Source organism: Triticum aestivum, chromosome 7A, assembly GCF_018294505.1.
Source record: "Triticum aestivum cultivar Chinese Spring chromosome 7A, IWGSC CS RefSeq v2.1, whole genome shotgun sequence".
Lineage (NCBI taxonomy): Eukaryota > Viridiplantae > Streptophyta > Magnoliopsida > Poales > Poaceae > Triticum > Triticum aestivum.
In genome coordinates, this window is record NC_057812.1 from 570,674,437 (window position 1) to 570,691,158 (window position 16,722).

General features: G+C 46.6%; 1 protein-coding gene and 1 pseudogene across 4 annotated transcripts; both read left to right on the forward strand.

The window, feature by feature from the left end:
- Positions 1-352: 352 nt before the first annotated feature.
- Positions 353-6,544, forward strand: LOC123148327 (nuclear intron maturase 4, mitochondrial). Of its 4 annotated transcripts, XM_044567715.1 has the most exons (6): positions 353-892; positions 983-2,241; positions 2,458-2,689; positions 3,099-3,164; positions 3,990-4,162; positions 4,942-6,544. In XM_044567715.1, exons 1-6 carry the CDS (start codon positions 823-825, stop codon positions 6,367-6,369), a joined length of 3,228 nt encoding a protein of 1,075 aa, XP_044423650.1. In that variant the 5' UTR covers positions 353-822; the 3' UTR covers positions 6,370-6,544. The 4 variants fall into 4 exon arrangements, 3 of the variants coding, with proteins under 3 accessions (XP_044423650.1, XP_044423648.1, XP_044423649.1); XR_006473755.1 differs by adding an exon at positions 3,728-3,789 and having other exon boundaries at positions 357-892; positions 983-3,360; positions 3,990-4,991; XM_044567713.1 differs by having other exon boundaries at positions 357-892; positions 983-3,360; positions 3,728-4,991.
- A 44-nt stretch (positions 6,545-6,588) lies between these two features.
- Positions 6,589-8,898, forward strand: LOC123148328 (GDSL esterase/lipase At5g03600-like; annotated as a pseudogene).
- The last annotated feature ends 7,824 nt before the right edge of the window (positions 8,899-16,722 follow it).

Consider the following 16,722-nt stretch of genomic DNA (forward strand, 5'->3'; position numbering starts at 1 on the left):
CTTAAGGAAAAGATACAGTCACGATCCAAACAACCCTTCAATCCATTTCTTCGTCTACGCCGGGGGAGCAGTGAGACCGACGTCGTAAGTGGGTGAGTCCATGACTAAATGTGTAGTGTGTGGTGAAAAATTTTCCTCTCCCTGAAAGTTCGACCACGACGCTATGTTCGGTCAGAGAAACCGACGAAGAAGAACATTTTCTGCTGTTTGTCGAGTTTGCATTTCTGATTGTGGACTGATCTGTTGCTTTTTTTCATGAACACGCAAGATTGATAGGTGGGCTGATCTGTTGCAATACTTCTCTGAATATGTAAGGGTTTTTTCCTTATAAAAAATCGGGATTAAACCAGGCGGTGAAAGGAGCGGTTCGCCACTAGTAGTTCAAAACTTCAGATAGTCTTTTGGTAACTGACGGCGCTCGGCCGGCTTTTCCACCGTCTCCGCGACTCTTTTGGCGGTGCTTGCTCGGCTGCTCCGCCGCCGGCGCCGCACGGACCGCCGTCTTGCGCCGCTGGCCTTTGCCGCTACACAGCCTTCCCATTTCCCCTGCCCATCGGACGCTGGATGCTCTGCCGTCGGGATGCCTGGACCAGTCGCCACCTCGCCGCTCTCTGCCCGCCAGACACCTGACTGGGTGGCGCTGCGCAGCCACCACAGTATCTACCGCCGGTGCTAGAGAGGGAACCAGGCGTCCGTTGGCTGGACACGGTGATCCAGCCCCATCTAGCACCGACGGGGGACTTCGCCTCCGCCATTCGCTGGTCCTCCTGTGCACACCACCTGCTCGACCAAATGCCCCGCTAGACCAGGGAAGCTGATTCCATGTCCTTCCTGGCATCTGGCCGTGCCCGCCTCCTCCGGGGCATCTCCAGTCACCGGCCACCACAGCAAGGTGCGTGACCTATCCGACATCCTAACGTCCTCTCCTGTGACATAGTAAAAATTGTGCCGCTAATGTTGTGTTTTGCATTTTTTGAACTAGGACGCTACACCACATGCTTCCGGCGTTACAAGGCGCATTTCTTGCTTGACGGAATCGAGGATGCAGCGGAGAGCGCTGCCGGATCGCAGGAACCACCGGTGTCTCTGGCGAAGAGCCTGGCCTCTCTCGCTGAGGAGTCAACCATTGCTGCTCAGAGGCAGCGGAAGCCCCTGTCCCGGATGGAGCGGAAGAGGCTGGCCGAGCTCCGGATAAAAAAGAGGGTCAAGGCGCAGTATTTGAACGGCAAGTTTTACGATCTCATGGGTAAGGTGGTGGCTAGTGCCGATACGTTGGAGGATGCTTACGACATTGTCCGGCTGAATTCTAATGTCGATCTGGCGTCTCCAAGGGACGATGTTTGCTTCATCGCATTGGCTGAGCAGCTCAGAAGCGGAGAGTTTGATATCGCTGTGAATTCTTTCTCAGTAGCTGCAAAGAGGCAAGGAGGAGAGCGCATTGTTCTTCCACGGCTCAACTTGAAAGTTATCCAGGAAGCAGTTAGGGTGGTGCTTGAGGTTGTTTACAGGCCTCAGTTCTCCAAGATATCACATGGTTGTCGGAGTGGGCGAGGATATCACTCAGCTCTGAGGTTCATATCCACTGAAATTGGGTTTCCAGATTGGTGCTTTACTGTCCCTTTGTACAAGGAGGTGGATAGTGATGTGGTCTTGAAGCTTATTTCACAAATACAGGAAAAGATCGTTGATGACCAGTTAGTGGCATTCATGCAAGATATGTTTGATGCCGAGGTGATCAATTTGGTATTTGGAGGGTTTCCCAAGGGCCATGGAGTTCCTCAAGAAGGAGTACTTGCACCAATCCTGATGAATATTTATCTTGACAGTTTTGACCATGAAGTATTTAGGATTTGCATGAAACATGAAGGCCTTTATTCAGGGGCAAAAAATGTTACAGACAACCAGGGCTCCAAGTTGCGTCACTGGTTTAGAAGTCAAATGAAGGATGGGGATCTAAATAATGAAGATCAAACAGAGGGCCAGCCAAACGTGAGATTATATGCTTGCAGATACATGGATGAGATTTTTGTTGCAGTTGTGGGGTCCAGAGACATAGCAGAAACTGTAAAGTCTGAAGTTGTTGATTACTTAAGCAAATCGCTTTACCTGAAAGTTGATGATGGATTGTGTCTTGTGCCAGTAAAAAAGGACTCTTGGGGGTTGCAGTTTGCTGGCACCGTAGTTAAGGCCGCAACAAAAGAAAGTGCTGCGCTGAAAACTGTTCACAAGCTGAAGGAGAAGGTCCGTTTATTTGCTTGTCAGAAGCAAGAGATATGGGATGCTATGAATCTTAGGTTAGGAAAGAAGTGGTTGGCATATGGTTTGAGGAGGGTAAAGGAGTCTGAGATCAAGTCACTTGGTCTCAGTACTCCGTTGCTGGATCACATTGCACAATTTAGGAAAGAGGGCATGAAGACAGATCATTGGTTCAAAACTTTACTCAAGGTATGGATGCAGGACATCAATGCCAAAAATGAAGCTAATGAGGAGGTGCTCCTGTCAAAATACATTGCTGAACCAGCACTTCCGCAGGAACTCAGAGATGCTTTTAACAACTTTCAGAAGCAAGCTAATGATTATATCTCATCAGAAACTGCTGCTACAGAAGCACTGTTGTCCAGCTTGAAGAATAAGGAATCAATGTATACCTGCCCTGATGATGCTGCCATTAAGATTTATGCGCCTCTTAGTTATATCAAGAAGTGCCTCAATCGCTATGGTGTAACTAATCTTGAAGGTTTCCCTAAACATGTTTCAGCCCTTGTTTTGCAAGATGATGAGCTAATCATAAGTTGGTTTGCAGGAATAATTCATCGTTGGGTAAGATGGTTCTCTGAGGTTGACAATTTTAAAGAGCTTCAACTTATGTTAGTTGAATGTGTCAGGAAATCTTGCATTCGGACACTATCTGCAAAGTACCGAATGTACGAAAAATTGACAGAAAAGCGGTTTGAACTTGATGATTATGGCATTCCAATGGTCGAGGACTTTGAGGCAATGATAGCACAGCTAGAACCTAGTTCTTCCTCAGTTTCCGCTGATGAAGCTCTGACGTATGGCATTTCTAGTAGTGGCTTATGTGTGCTCACCCTCTCAAGAGTTAGAGTCCCTGCTCGGAAATTCAACTGCTTTGTCATGGGCTGCCAATCTTCATCACCAAGTTTGTACATTATTCATGTGAAGGAGAAACAGCGGTTTCCAGGATGGAGGACAGGTTTCTCATCATCAATTCATGGGAGTTTAAATGGCAGACGAATTGGGTTGTGTACCCAACATGTTAAAGATCTATATCTAGGGCAAATCTCCCTTCAGTCAGTTGATTTTGGTGTGCTGATTAGATGACTATAAGATGACCCTGAGGTTTTCAGTTTGAGAATATTGTTCCCTTTTATTTTTTTGCAAATTTTAGCTGCTCCCATGATTCTCTGAAATAATTTCTTTTGCAAAGTAAATTTACTGTTTTAGATTAATTGACCATTATTTCAAGAAGCACACATGTCACATGTGCAAAGAGTATTGGAAGATTTATAAACTCTGTCCAAAATTTCAAAAGTGCCTCTACAAATTCAGAAAGTATATTTGTATTTTGAGGGAAACATTGCTTTAACCTGATGCATCTCTATTCTGAATCTCCGTAAACTAAGTTCATTAGCTGCCCTCTTCTAATCACAATGACTCTCTACTGCTATTAAGTATTAACACTTACTTGCTCGAGACTTCCCTTCAGGAATCGGTGAGCTAGAAAACTTTGGTGCCATCGTGCAAGTCTGGCCAAGCTTTGGGTGCTCTGTATGTGTCACTTTGATGACATGAAACTTCTCATATTCTTTCTCAATGGTTTCTTCAATCAGGCTGCTCTCTAAGTTTCCTTTGTGCCTGGGGTGTTCCTGGGCTTTCTGTATCATTTACATCTTGTAGGGTCCCATGATTAAACTGTACTGAATGTTCAGTGACGATTTTAAACTTGGACTTGCTGAATTTTCCTTCAGGGTCATGGTCACGGCACTCTGATTCCAAGAGGCTGGACGTTTGCTGTTCCAAGGTCATGAATTACATGACCATCCAAGTTCAATCAATAACTATGCTGCTGGCAAAGAAGGCATCAAGGGTTCACCGCCATGAGGGTCCGCCAATTGTTTTAGTCGCTCTCAAGGATTATCAGGTTAGTTGGGGTACTGATGTTCATATATATGTTTCATATTGATTATGATCTGGTTTCATCTCCAAAGAACTGAAGGAATGATTGCAAACAATATCAGCTAATGAACATGGAGTAGTCCAGGAAATCTCATATTGTCCATTTATTTGTTCCACCTGGAAATAAAGAAGCTAAACAATTAGCAGCTCTAAGAACAAGCATAACTTAACATCACATGCACGCTCTTGCTTCTTTACCATTTGTTTTGTTACTGTCTTATAATCTATTAAAGGTTAGTGCTCTCAACTTATGTCACTGGAATGCATTTGAATCTGGTTAGTTTTAGTTATTTCATACCGTGATGGATTGCAACAGATCACATTATTAAACACCAAATCATTTCTATGTAGCCATAGCAATGCCATCCCACCTGGATAAGGACCCAGGTTGTCACCAAGGCCACATAGCTAAGTGCAAAACATGTTTGGAAGAGCAAAGAGTGGGCACGCATAAATTAGATGTCACCTGGATCTGTTTAGAAGAACGATGATAAAGGAGAAGATGACAAAATAATTTCGATCACACGTACAGAGTCACAGTACAGTACACCCACGGGTCGGTGGGTGGAAATAGTCCAAATAGTGTGTCTACCACACGGTACGTCAAATAGTGCAAGTAGGACCAACCGTGTGTGTCTGTGTGGTACCAAGGCAAATACAGCTAACTGGAAAGATGCTACCTACTGGAGGTCACTTCTAATTTGGAGCGTTCTTATCGCCAATGGTTTCTTCCTCCTTCATCAGGCCTATGGAACTCTGAGCAACGCCGGCCTGAGCTGCCATCAAATTTGCAAGTTGGGCGACCTCCCGTTTGCCGGAGTGATGGATGCCGCGGTGCACGTCCTCGTGTTCCCCTGGCCAAGGCAGGGACACATCAACCCCATGCTCCATTTCGCCACCGCCCTCGTCGATGCCGGCCTCCAAGTCACCTTCCTCCACACCGAGCACAACCTCCGCCGTCTTCCCCAGGCGCCTCTGCCACCGCGCCTACGCTTGCTTTCCATCCCTGACGGACTCCCCGACGACCACCCTCGCAGCTTCTTGGAGCTTCTGGAGTCCATGCGGAAGACCAGCAGCGCCGCATACCGTGCCCTGCTCTTGTCCGCCGACGCGCCGGTGACATGCGTTGTTGCCGATGGCACCATGCCGTTCGCCATCGATGTCGCCGAGGAGCTTGGCATCCCGGCGCTCGCCTTCGCCACGCACAGCGCCTGCAGCTACCTGGCGCTCCTGTCTATGCCCAAGCTCGTTGAGCTCGGCGAGACCCCCTTCCCTGCGGATGACCTGGTGTGCGGCGTTCCGGGGATGGAGGGCTTCCTCCGGCGCCGAGATCTTCCTCGTGGACTCTACTGCACTGAACAAGGCGAGGGAGACCCCTGGATGCTCAAGCTTGCCGAGGTCACCGCTCGCTCCAGCAAGGCATGTGCGCTCATACTCAACACCACCACGTCCATGGAGCAGCCAGCGCTCGCCCACATTGCGTCGCGCACAAGTGACGTCTTCGCTGTAGGCCCACTGCATGCCAGGTCAAGGCTCACCGCAAGCGCAAGCCTGTGGCAGGAGGACGACGGGTGCATGGCGTGGCTGGACAGCCACGAGGACCAGTCCGTCGTGTATGTGAGCCTGGGGAGCCGCGCGGTGATCACGCATGAGCAGTTCACTGAGTTCCTCTCCGGCCTGGTAGCTACTGGATATGCCTTCCTCTGGGCGCTCCGGCCGGACATGGTCCAGATGACCAGCTCCACGCTCCTCCGAGAAGCCATCGGGGCAGTGGAGGGCGGCAAGGCACACGTTGTCGAGTGGGCTCCTCAGCGGGACGTGCTGCGGCACCGGGCGGTGGGCTGCTTCCTGACACACGCCGGATGGAACTCGACGCTGGAGTGCGCCATGGAAGGCGTGCCGATGGTGTGCTGGCCCTTCTTCTCCGACCAGCAGATCAACAGCCGCTTCGTGGGCGCCGTGTGGAGGACGGGGCTGGACACGAAGGACGTCTGCGACAGAGGCGTCGTTGAGAGGACGGTGAGGGAGGCCATGGTGTCCGACGAGATCAGGGGGGTGGCCCAAGCTATGGCGCAGCAGTTGAGGCTGGATGTCGCGCAGGTGGGGTCGTCGTCGTCCGAGTTGGAGCGGCTCGTCCGCTTCATCAGGGAGCTCAGCATCAGGTCCTGTTGAAGCCCAGAACTAATGAAGACTAGCACAGCCTCTCACGCACTACATGTTCAGTTTCATACTTATTCAGTCTCAGAACTTATTCTAGCATTTCCCGAACATATATATGGAAGATGAGGAAATTGTAAGAGGAACTCAGTCTGTTGAGTTGACACCATTTCAAGGCAGTTCCCCGCAATTATGTTCTTGTGATCTAAATTCAAATGTACCAATTTTTACTTTGGTAGTCACTTGGTTCTACTTTGTAAGGGGAAAATTATGCTTATTAGTACCAGCAAGTCCTCATGAGAAACACAGCTTCTTATGAGCATGCATGAGCATCTTTCTATTCAAGTACGACTGGTTAAGTGCTTATGTTCTATATATAGTTAGAGGCTTAGAGCATATAGTATAAACTGCGGTTTTGAAGAGCCCTCCCCTATGCAACTGTTACTGAGAAGGTGACAACCGCCAACGTTGAGCTGCTACAAAGGCAGGCTCAGAAGGTAACGCGCCGACGGCTCCAACTGGGGCGGAGGTTAACAGCAAAACCGGAGAGAACCCCATGGCATCGATCCGGTGGAGGGGCGAGGACAACCGGCAGCGCGGCCGACGAGCTGACGGCGGTGCGCAGCGGGGCGGAGGAGGGGAGGACGATGCGCAGGCCTCGCGCGAGAGGAGCAGCTGCTGCCTGCTGGGCTTGGCCAGCGAACTACGTCCCGTCCATGACTCGTATCGGTCCACCCGTGTCCGACTCCGGTCGTGGCCACAAGCCCGACTTCGACTTGCTTTGCCGGTCCTGGTGTACGAGCATATATCAATTGAAGAGAGGGCCAGGCCATGGTGTACCAGCATCGCAGACAAGCGCTTTACGTTAGTTCCTGGTTTTTCGTTGGCGAAAGAGTTGGCCAGCAGTAGTAGCCGGGATCGATGAAGCTTCTTCCGGCCGCCCTCGGCCTCGTCCTCCTCCTGCTCGTTCTGAATCCCAATGGCGTGGAGGCCCGGCCAGCCCCGGCTGGTGGCCATCAGAAGAAGGCGTCGAGCGCTACCTTCTTCGTCTTCGGGGATGACTTCGCCGACAACGGGAACCTTCCTCTGACCGACCCAGTCACCAGGATGTCGAGGCAATGGGCCTACCCCTACGGCTCCAACTACATCGATGCCGATGGGTTTCCGCGGCCGAATACTCCGTCCGGCCGCTTCTCAAACTATAAAATCCAGTCGGATTTCATCGGTAAGTACTACTCATATTATAATCTCATGTTATGCTGTAATCTATGGTGCATCACAATTATAACCATACTCGTTGTTTATTGATAACTTGCAGCAACAATGCTGGGATTGGAGGAAGCCCCTCCGGCGCATGCCCGCACGGCAGAGAAAACCTGCGACCCATCCGGCATGACCTTTGCTACCGGTGGTGCAGGCGTGTTGGACAGTACATCACACGAGGTCCCCGCCCTCGCCAAGCAGGTCGACACTTTTAGGAAGATGGTCAAGGACGGGACCATCATGGAGAATCAATTGAGTCGCTCCGTAGCGCTCGTGGCCTTCTTTGGCAATGACTATGCAGGCACTGGCGTCATTGGCATAAGTAGGCACTGGCGTCATTGGCATAAGTAGCCCCAGCGATGTGAGTATCATATCAACGCACAATGTATATATGCATACACTAATTTGATGTATCTTACTAACTTACAATTTTCATATATGCGATGTAGATTAATGCTTATATTGGAAAGGTGACAAAAGAGATTGCAGCTAATGTGGATCAATTGTTGAAGCTTGGGGTGACAAAGGTTCTTGTCAATAACTTGCACCCTATCGGTTGCACGCCATCACACACCCGAACCAACAACTACACCACGTGTGATATTCTTGAAAACTTGGGTGCATCAATCCACAACGATAATCTGAAACAAGTTATGGCATCAAAGAAGAATGTCTACATCATCGACGTGTACACGGCCTTTGCCAATATTGTGGATCATGCAGCAGGTATGTATCTACAAGCATTCACAAGGGTCTCATTATTTTAGAATTATCTTAATCTAATTAGATGGGGTTTGATTGTGTACTTAAAATACTTTATCTGAACATTTTCAATTTCATGTGCATTAATGTAGGCAAAGGCTCAGAGATGTCCAAACAATTCAAGCGCAAACAATCGCCGTGCTGCGAGACTTTGAATTCGAATGGTTACTGCGGACAGCAGGGCGAGTCATCCGCGGAGCTTCTGTACACAGTGTGTGACAAGTCGAGCAAATTCTTCTATTGGGACGACATGCACCCAACACATGCAGGATGGGAAGCTGTCATGAAACAGTTGGAAAAACCCTTGAGGGAGTTTGTAAACCGAGCGTAGGCAGCTAGGCTTTATGTATTTGCGTAGATCTTTGTATCTATGATGACAACCTTTTGATTGTATTTGATAGTTTCATGTATTTCAAAGACTGGGATTTTCCCGATTCCATGATGAATATTATACTGTATTTGCATCTTTTTTGTGAAGACTATATTTATAAGAAGTAACTAATGTCATATGCCACATCTACAATAAAGATGTGTTCTAGCTATACAAATCGAGTACTTGCCTATATACAGCTCAATAAGCTCAAGGCAATTTTCACACCGGTTGATTCTTGTGTTGTCGGCTTGGTAGTATACCGGGTCGGCATCTTCTACGGGTGACAGGTGCCTTATCTTTGAACTCGGCACTAAGGAGGGTAAATTTGCCTATGAATATGAGTATTTGTAGGTGTCCACTTCTTTGTGTTTGTGTGCAGTGCCCAAACCTGCTCAACAAATCATGTTAGAAAAACCTGGACATAACTCTATACCCGTGCAACCAGACCCAACAGTCCAGTTGGCGAGGTCAATAGCTTTTTCTTTGAACAATCCGTCGCGGTTCACTAACCTATTGCCATCTCAGAGTGGCCTTTTTTTCAAACATCCAAACAGTAGTTCACTAACCCCAAGTCATGGTGCAGCAGTTGAGGCTGGATGTCGCCGGGGCGGGGTCGTTGTCGTCTTGAGTTGGAGCGGCTCGTTCGCTTCATCAGGGAGCTCAGCAGCATCAGGTCCTGTCTGAATCCTAGGGTTACTGAAGACTAGCACAGGCTACGTTGGCCTCTCATGCACTACATGTAAAATAATGGCAATTCTTGAGTTATGCGGACTGATCATGTTTTTCTCAGAAAAATTTACGCAGCGCGATCAAGTTATATCTGCAGTTCACTTGCGGAGATGCTTCATCAAAGAGTAATTTGCTGTTCAGCAGTCAAGCGATGCATGTTATTTCTGATGAATTATGTACGTATCATTTAAATCTTGTAGGTTCCCATGATGCTTTGGGGTTATTGTGATTGCAATGTCTGGAGTTTCCTTTTATTTCTTTGTCCTTGTTCATCGGTGTAGGATCCAAGAATATGCAGATGATAAGTGGCAAAGGAAGCAGTGAAATCTGAAGAGGCAAATCATTATTGTAGGTGTTTTACTATAGAGCAGATGTTGCTTCATCAGAAGAAAACACAGGGCATTAATATTTCACTTTTCAAAGGTGAGATTTATCTGCAGACCCTCACTGTAAGTGTTACTAGGGGGTAGATGTCACTTGATTGGACGAAGACACATATATTTGACAGTGTAGTTTCTCAACGGTAAGATTTCTTCTCTTCATGTCTTAGTTTGGAGTAAACTACATGGTTAGTACCCAAAGTTGTCACGGAAGTTCAGTTTCATACGTCAACTTAATCTAAGCATTTCCCGAACATATATATATATGGAAGATGAGGAAATGTAAGTAGAATTCAGTCTGCTGACTTGACACCATTTCAAGGCAATTCCCCGCCATTATGTTCTTTTGATCTAAATTCAAATGTACCATTTTTTTTACTTTGGTAGTCACTTTTTCGACAGGGGAAATATATTAATATTGCGGAGATATCAATTACACCCAGCCTCTGCACCAACAAAATGTCGCAAAGACATTCATGATGCACACAGCCTGAAAAAAAACAAAAAAGAAAGAAAAAAACAAAGGCCCGGCCACAGTGATCAACTCCTCTCAGCAGCAGCACTCAAACCATCACCAAAGACAACACCTGGAAAACAAGAAATGTCTCCAAAAGCGATGCCTCCAAGAAAGAAATAGTGCACAAGCGCCGTCGTTGCCCGATCCGAGATCTTAGGTTTTCACCCAGGAGAAAGTCTGAGCTCTCAAAATAACACCTTCGGCAAGGCAGTTGTGAGGCACAACCAATGAAGGTCAGACCTTAGGTTTTCACCCTGAAAGTCACGACTCGGTACTCGAGGAGCAACACCAAAAATGAAGTCCTCCCATGCTGCCGCGGTGCCGCCCCCACTTGCCACTGCTACTCCTAAAAGTTATCAAACACCAGGCTAACAGGTACCGTGTCCAGAGTGGACGGGAAGTCCCGCAAACCAATTTCGAGCACCGGCCTGTCAAGCAAAGCCTCCATTGCTACCAAGGCCCCCCCTAAGGAAATATGCCCTAGAGGCAATAATAAAGTTGTTATTTATATTTCCTTATATCATGATAAATGTTTATTATTCATACTAGAATTGTATTAATTGGAAACTTGATACATGTGTGCATAGACAAAATACAGTGTCCCTAGTAAGCCTTGAAGGAAATATGCCCTAGAGGCAATAATAAAGTTATTATTTATTTCCTTATATCATGATAAATGTTTATTATTCATGCTAGAATTGTATTAACCGGAAACATAATACATGTGTGAATACATAGACAAACATAGTGTCACTAGTATGCCTCTACTTGACTAGCTCGTTGATTAAAGATGGTTATGTTTCCTAACCATAGACATGAGTTGTCATTTGATTAACGGGATCACATCATTAGGAGAATGATGTGATTGACTTGACCCATTTCCGTTAGCTTAGCACTTGATCGTTTAGTTTGTTGCTATTGCTTTCTTCATGACTTATACATGTTCCTATGACTATGAGATTATGCAACTCCCGTTTACCGGAGGAACACTTTGTGTGCTACCAAACGTCACAACGTAACTGGGTGATTATAAAGGTGCTCTACAGGTGTCTCCGAAGGTACTTGTTGGGTTGGCGTATTTCGAGATTAGGATTTGTCACTCCGATTGTCGGAGAGGTATCTCTGGGCCCTCTCGGTAATGCACATCACATAAGCCTTGCAAGCATTGCAACTAATAAGTTAGTTGCGGGATGATGTATTACGGAACGAGTAAAGAGACTTGCCGGTAACGAGATTGAACTAGGTATTGAGATACCGACGATCAAATCTCGGGCAAGTAACATACCGATGACAAAGGGAACAACGTATGTTGTTATGCGGTCTGACCGATAAAAGATCTTCGTAGAATATGTGGGAGCCAATATGAGCATCCAGGTTCCGCTATTGGTTATTGACCGGAGACGTGTCTCGGTCATGTCTACATTGTTCTCGAACCCGTAGGGTCCGCACGCTTAACGTTACGATGACAGTTTCATTATGAGTTTATATATTTTGATGTACCGAAGGTTGTTCGGAGTCCCGGATATGATCACGGACATGACGAGGAGTCTCGAAATGGTCGAGACATAAAGATCGATATATTGGACGGCTATATTCGGACACCGGAAGTGTTTCGGGTGATTTCGGAGAAAACCGGAGTGCCGGAAGGGTTACCGGAACCCCCCGGGGAAGTATTGGGCCTTAGTGGGCCTGAGGGGAGAGAGAGGGCAGCAGCCCAGGAGGTGGCGCGCCCCCTCCCATGGGGAGTCCGAATTGGACTAGGGGAGGGGGCGCGGCCCCTCTTTCCCTCTCCCTCTCCCTCTCTTTCCTTCCCCCTTCCCTCTTCCTAGTTGGACTAGGAAAGGGGAGTCCTACTCCTACTAGGAGGAGGACTCCCCCCTCCTTGGCGCGCCTCAAGGGCCGGCCGGCCTCCCCCCTTGCTCCTTTATATACAGGGGCAGGGGGGCACCTCTAGACACACAAGTTGATCTTCGTGATCGTTCTCTTAGCCGTGTGCGGTGCCCCCCTCCACCATAATCCTCGATAATATTGTAGCGGTGCTTAGGCGAAGCCCTGCGACGGTAGAACATCAAGATCGTCACCACGCCGTCGTGCTGACGGAACTCTTCCCCGACACTTTGCTGGATCGGAGTCCGGGGATCGTCATCGAGCTGAACGTGTGCTAGAACTCGGAGGTGCCGTAGTTTCGGTGCTTGATCGGTCGGGCCGTGAAGACGTACGACTACATCAACCGCGTTGTGCTAACGCTTCCGCTTCCGGTCTACGAGGGTACGTAGACAACACTCTCCCCTCTCGTTGCTATGCATCACCATGATCTTGCGTGTGCGTAGGAATTTTTTTGAAATTACTACGTTCCCCAACAGTGGCATCCGAGCCTAGGTTTTATGCGTTGATGTTGTGCACGAGTAGAACACAAGTGAGTTGTGGGCGATATAAGTCATACTGCTTACCAGCATGTCATACTTTGGTTCGGCGGTATTGTTGGATGAAGCGGCCCGGACCGACATTACGCGTACGCTTACGCGAGACTGGTTCTACCGACGTGCTTTGCACACAGGTGGCTGGCGGGTGTCAGTTTCTCCAACTTTAGTTGAACCAAGTGTGGCTACGCCCGGTCCTTGCGAAGGTTAAAACAGCACCAACTTGACAAACTATCGTTGTGGTTTTGATGCGTAGGTAAGAACGGTTCTTGCTAAGCCCGTAGCAGCCACGTAAAACTTGCAACAACAAAGTAGAGGACGTCTAACTTGTTTTTGCAGGGCATGTTGTGATGTGATATGGTCAAGACATGATGCTAAATTTTATTGTATGAGATGATCATGTTTTGTAACCGAGTTATCGGCAACTGGCAGGAGCCATATGGTTGTCGCTTTATTGTATGCAATGCAATTGCGCTGTAATGCTTTACTTTATCACTAAGCGGTAGCGATAGTCGTGGAAGCATAAGATTGGCGAGACGACAACGATGCTACGATGGTGATCAAGGTGTCGCGCCGGTGACGATGGTGATCATGACGGTGTTTCGAAGATGGAGATCACAAGCACAAGATGATGATGGCCATATCATATCACTTATATTGATTGCATGTGATGTTTATCTTTTATGCATCTTATCTTGCTTTGATTGACGGTAGCATTATAAGATGATCCCTCACTAAATTATCAAAGTATAAGTGTTCTCCCTGAGTATGCACCGTTGCGAAAGTTCTTCGTGCTGAGACACCACGTGATGATCGGGTGTGATAGGCTCTACGTTCAAATACAACGGGTGCAAAACAGTTGCACACGCGGAATACTCAGGTTTAACTTGACGAGCCTAGCATATAACAGATATGGCCTCGGAACACGGAGACCGAAAGGTCGAGCGTGAATCATATAGTAGATATGATCAACATATTGATGTTCACCATTGATACTACTCCATCTCACGTGATGATCGGACATGGTTTAGTTGATTTGGATCACGTGATCACTTAGAGGATTAGAGGGATATCTTTCTAAGTGGGAGTTCTTAAGTAATATGATTAATTGAACTTAAATTTATCATGAACTTAGTACCTGATAGTATCTTGCTTGTCTATGTTTGATTGTAGATAGATGGCTCGTGCTGTTGTTCCGTTGAATTTTAATGCGTTCCTTGAGAAAGCAAAGTTGAAAGATGATGGTAGCAATTACACGGACTGGGTCCGTAACTTGAGGATTATCCTCATTGCTGCACAGAAGAATTACGTCCTGGAAGCACCGCTAAGTGCCAAGCCTGCTGCAGGAGCAACACCAGATGTTATGAACGTCTGGCAGAGCAAAGCTGATGACTACTCGATAGTTCAGTGTGCCATGCTTTACGGCTTAGAACCGGGTCTTCAACGACGTTTTGAACGTCATGGAGCATATGAGATGTTCCAGGAGTTGAAGTTAATATTTCAAGCAAATGCCCGGATTGAGAGATATGAAGTCTCCAATAAGTTCTATAGCTGCAAGATGGAGGAGAATAGTTCTGTCAGTGAACATATACTCAAAATGTCTGGGTATCATAATCACTTGACTCAACTGGGGGTTAATCTTCCTGTTGATAGTGTCATTGACAGAGTTCTTCAATCACTGCCACCAAGCTACAAAAGCTTCGTGATGAACTATAATATGCAAGGGATGAATAAGACTATTCCTGAGCTCTTCGCAATGCTAAAAGCCGCGGAGGTAGAAATCAAGAAGGAGCATCAAGTGTTGATGGTCAATAAGACCACCAGTTTCAAGAAAAAGGGCAAAGGGAAGAAGAAAGGGAACTTCAAGAAGAACAGCAAACAAGTTGCTGCTCAGGAGAAGAAACCCAAGTCTGGACCTAAGCCTGAAACTGAGTGCTTCTACTGCAAGCAGACTGGTCACTGGAAGCGGAACTGCCCCAAGTATTTGGCGGATAAGAAGGATGGCAAAGTGAACAAAGGTATATGTGATATACATGTTATTGATGTGTACCTTACTAATGCTCGCAGTAGCACCTGGGTATTTGATACTGGTTCTGTTGCTAACATTTGCAACTCGAAACAGGGGCTACGGATCAAGCGAAGATTGGCTAAGGACGAGGTGACGATGCGCGTGGGAAATGGTTCCAAAGTCGATGTGATCGCGGTCGGCACGCTACCTCTACATCTACCTTCGGGATTAGTATTAGACCTAAATAATTGTTATTTGGTGCCAGCGTTGAGCATGAACATTATATCTGGATCTTGTTTGATGCGAGACGGTTATTCATTTAAATCAGAGAATAATGGTTGTTCTATTTATATGAGTAATATCTTTTATGGTCATGCACCCTTGAAGAGTGGTCTATTTTTGATGAATCTCGATAGTAGTGATACACATATTCATAATGTTGAAATCAAAAGATGCAGAGTTGATAATGATAGTGCAACTTATTTGTGGCACTGCCGTTTAGGTCATATCGGTATAAAGCGCATGAAGAAACTCCATACTGATGGACTTTTGGAACCACTTGATTATGAATCACTTGGTACTTGCGAACCGTGCCTCATGGGTAAGATGACTAAAACGCCGTTCTCCGGTACTATGGAGAGAGCAACGGATTTGTTGGAAATCATACATACAGATGTATGTGGTCCAATGAATGTTGAGGCTCGTGGCGGATATCGTTATTTTCTCACCTTCACAGATGATTTAAGCAGATATGGGTATATCTACTTAATGAAACATAAGTCTGAAACATTTGAAAAGTTCAAAGAATTTCAGAGTGAAGTTGAAAATCATCGTAACAAGAAAATAAAGTTTCTACGATCTGATCGTGGAGGAGAATATTTGAGTTACGAGTTTGGTCTACATTTGAAACAATGCGGAATAGTTTCGCAACTCACGCCACCCGGAACACCACAGCGTAATGGTGTGTCCGAACGTCGTAATCGTACTTTATTAGATATGGTGCGATCTATGATGTCTCTTACTGATTTACCGTTATCATTTTGGGGTTATGCTTTAGAGACGGCTGCATTCACGTTAAATAGGACACCATCGAAATCCGTTGAGACGACGCCTTATGAACTGTGGTTTGGCAAGAAACCAAAGTTGTCGTTTCTGAAAGTTTGGGGCTGCGATGCTTATGTGAAAAAGCTTCAACCTGATAAGCTCGAACCCAAATCGGAGAAATGTGTCTTCATAGGATACCCAAAGGAGACTGTTGGGTACACCTTCTATCACAGATCCGAAGGCAAGACTTTTGTTGCTAAATTCGGAGTTTTTCTAGAGAAGGAGTTTCTCTCGAAAGAAGTGAGTGGGAGAAAAGTAGAACTTGATGAGGTAACTGTACCTACTCCCTTATTGGAAAGTAGTACATCACAGAAACCGGTTTCTGTGACACCTACACCAATTAGTGAGGAAGCTAATGATAATGATCATGAAACTTCAGATCAAGTTACTACCGAACCTCGTAGATCAACCAGAGTAAGATCCGCACCAGAGTGGTACGGTAATCCTGTTCTGGAAGTCATGCTACTAGATCATGATGAACCTACGAACTATGAAGAAGCGATGGTGAGCCCAGATTCCGCAAAATGGCTAGAAGCCATGAAATCTGAGATGGGATCCATGTATGAGAACAAAGTGTGGACTTTGGTTGACTTGCCCGTTGATCGGCAAGCAATTGAGAATAAATGGATCTTCAAGAAGAAGACTGACGCTGACGGTAATGTTACTGTCTATAAAGCTCGACTTGTTGCAAAAGGTTTTCGACAAGTTCAAGGGATTGACTACGATGAGACCTTCTCACCCGTAGCGATGCTTAAGTCTGTCCGAATCATGTTAGCAATTGCCGCATTTTATGATTATGAAATTTGGCAAAT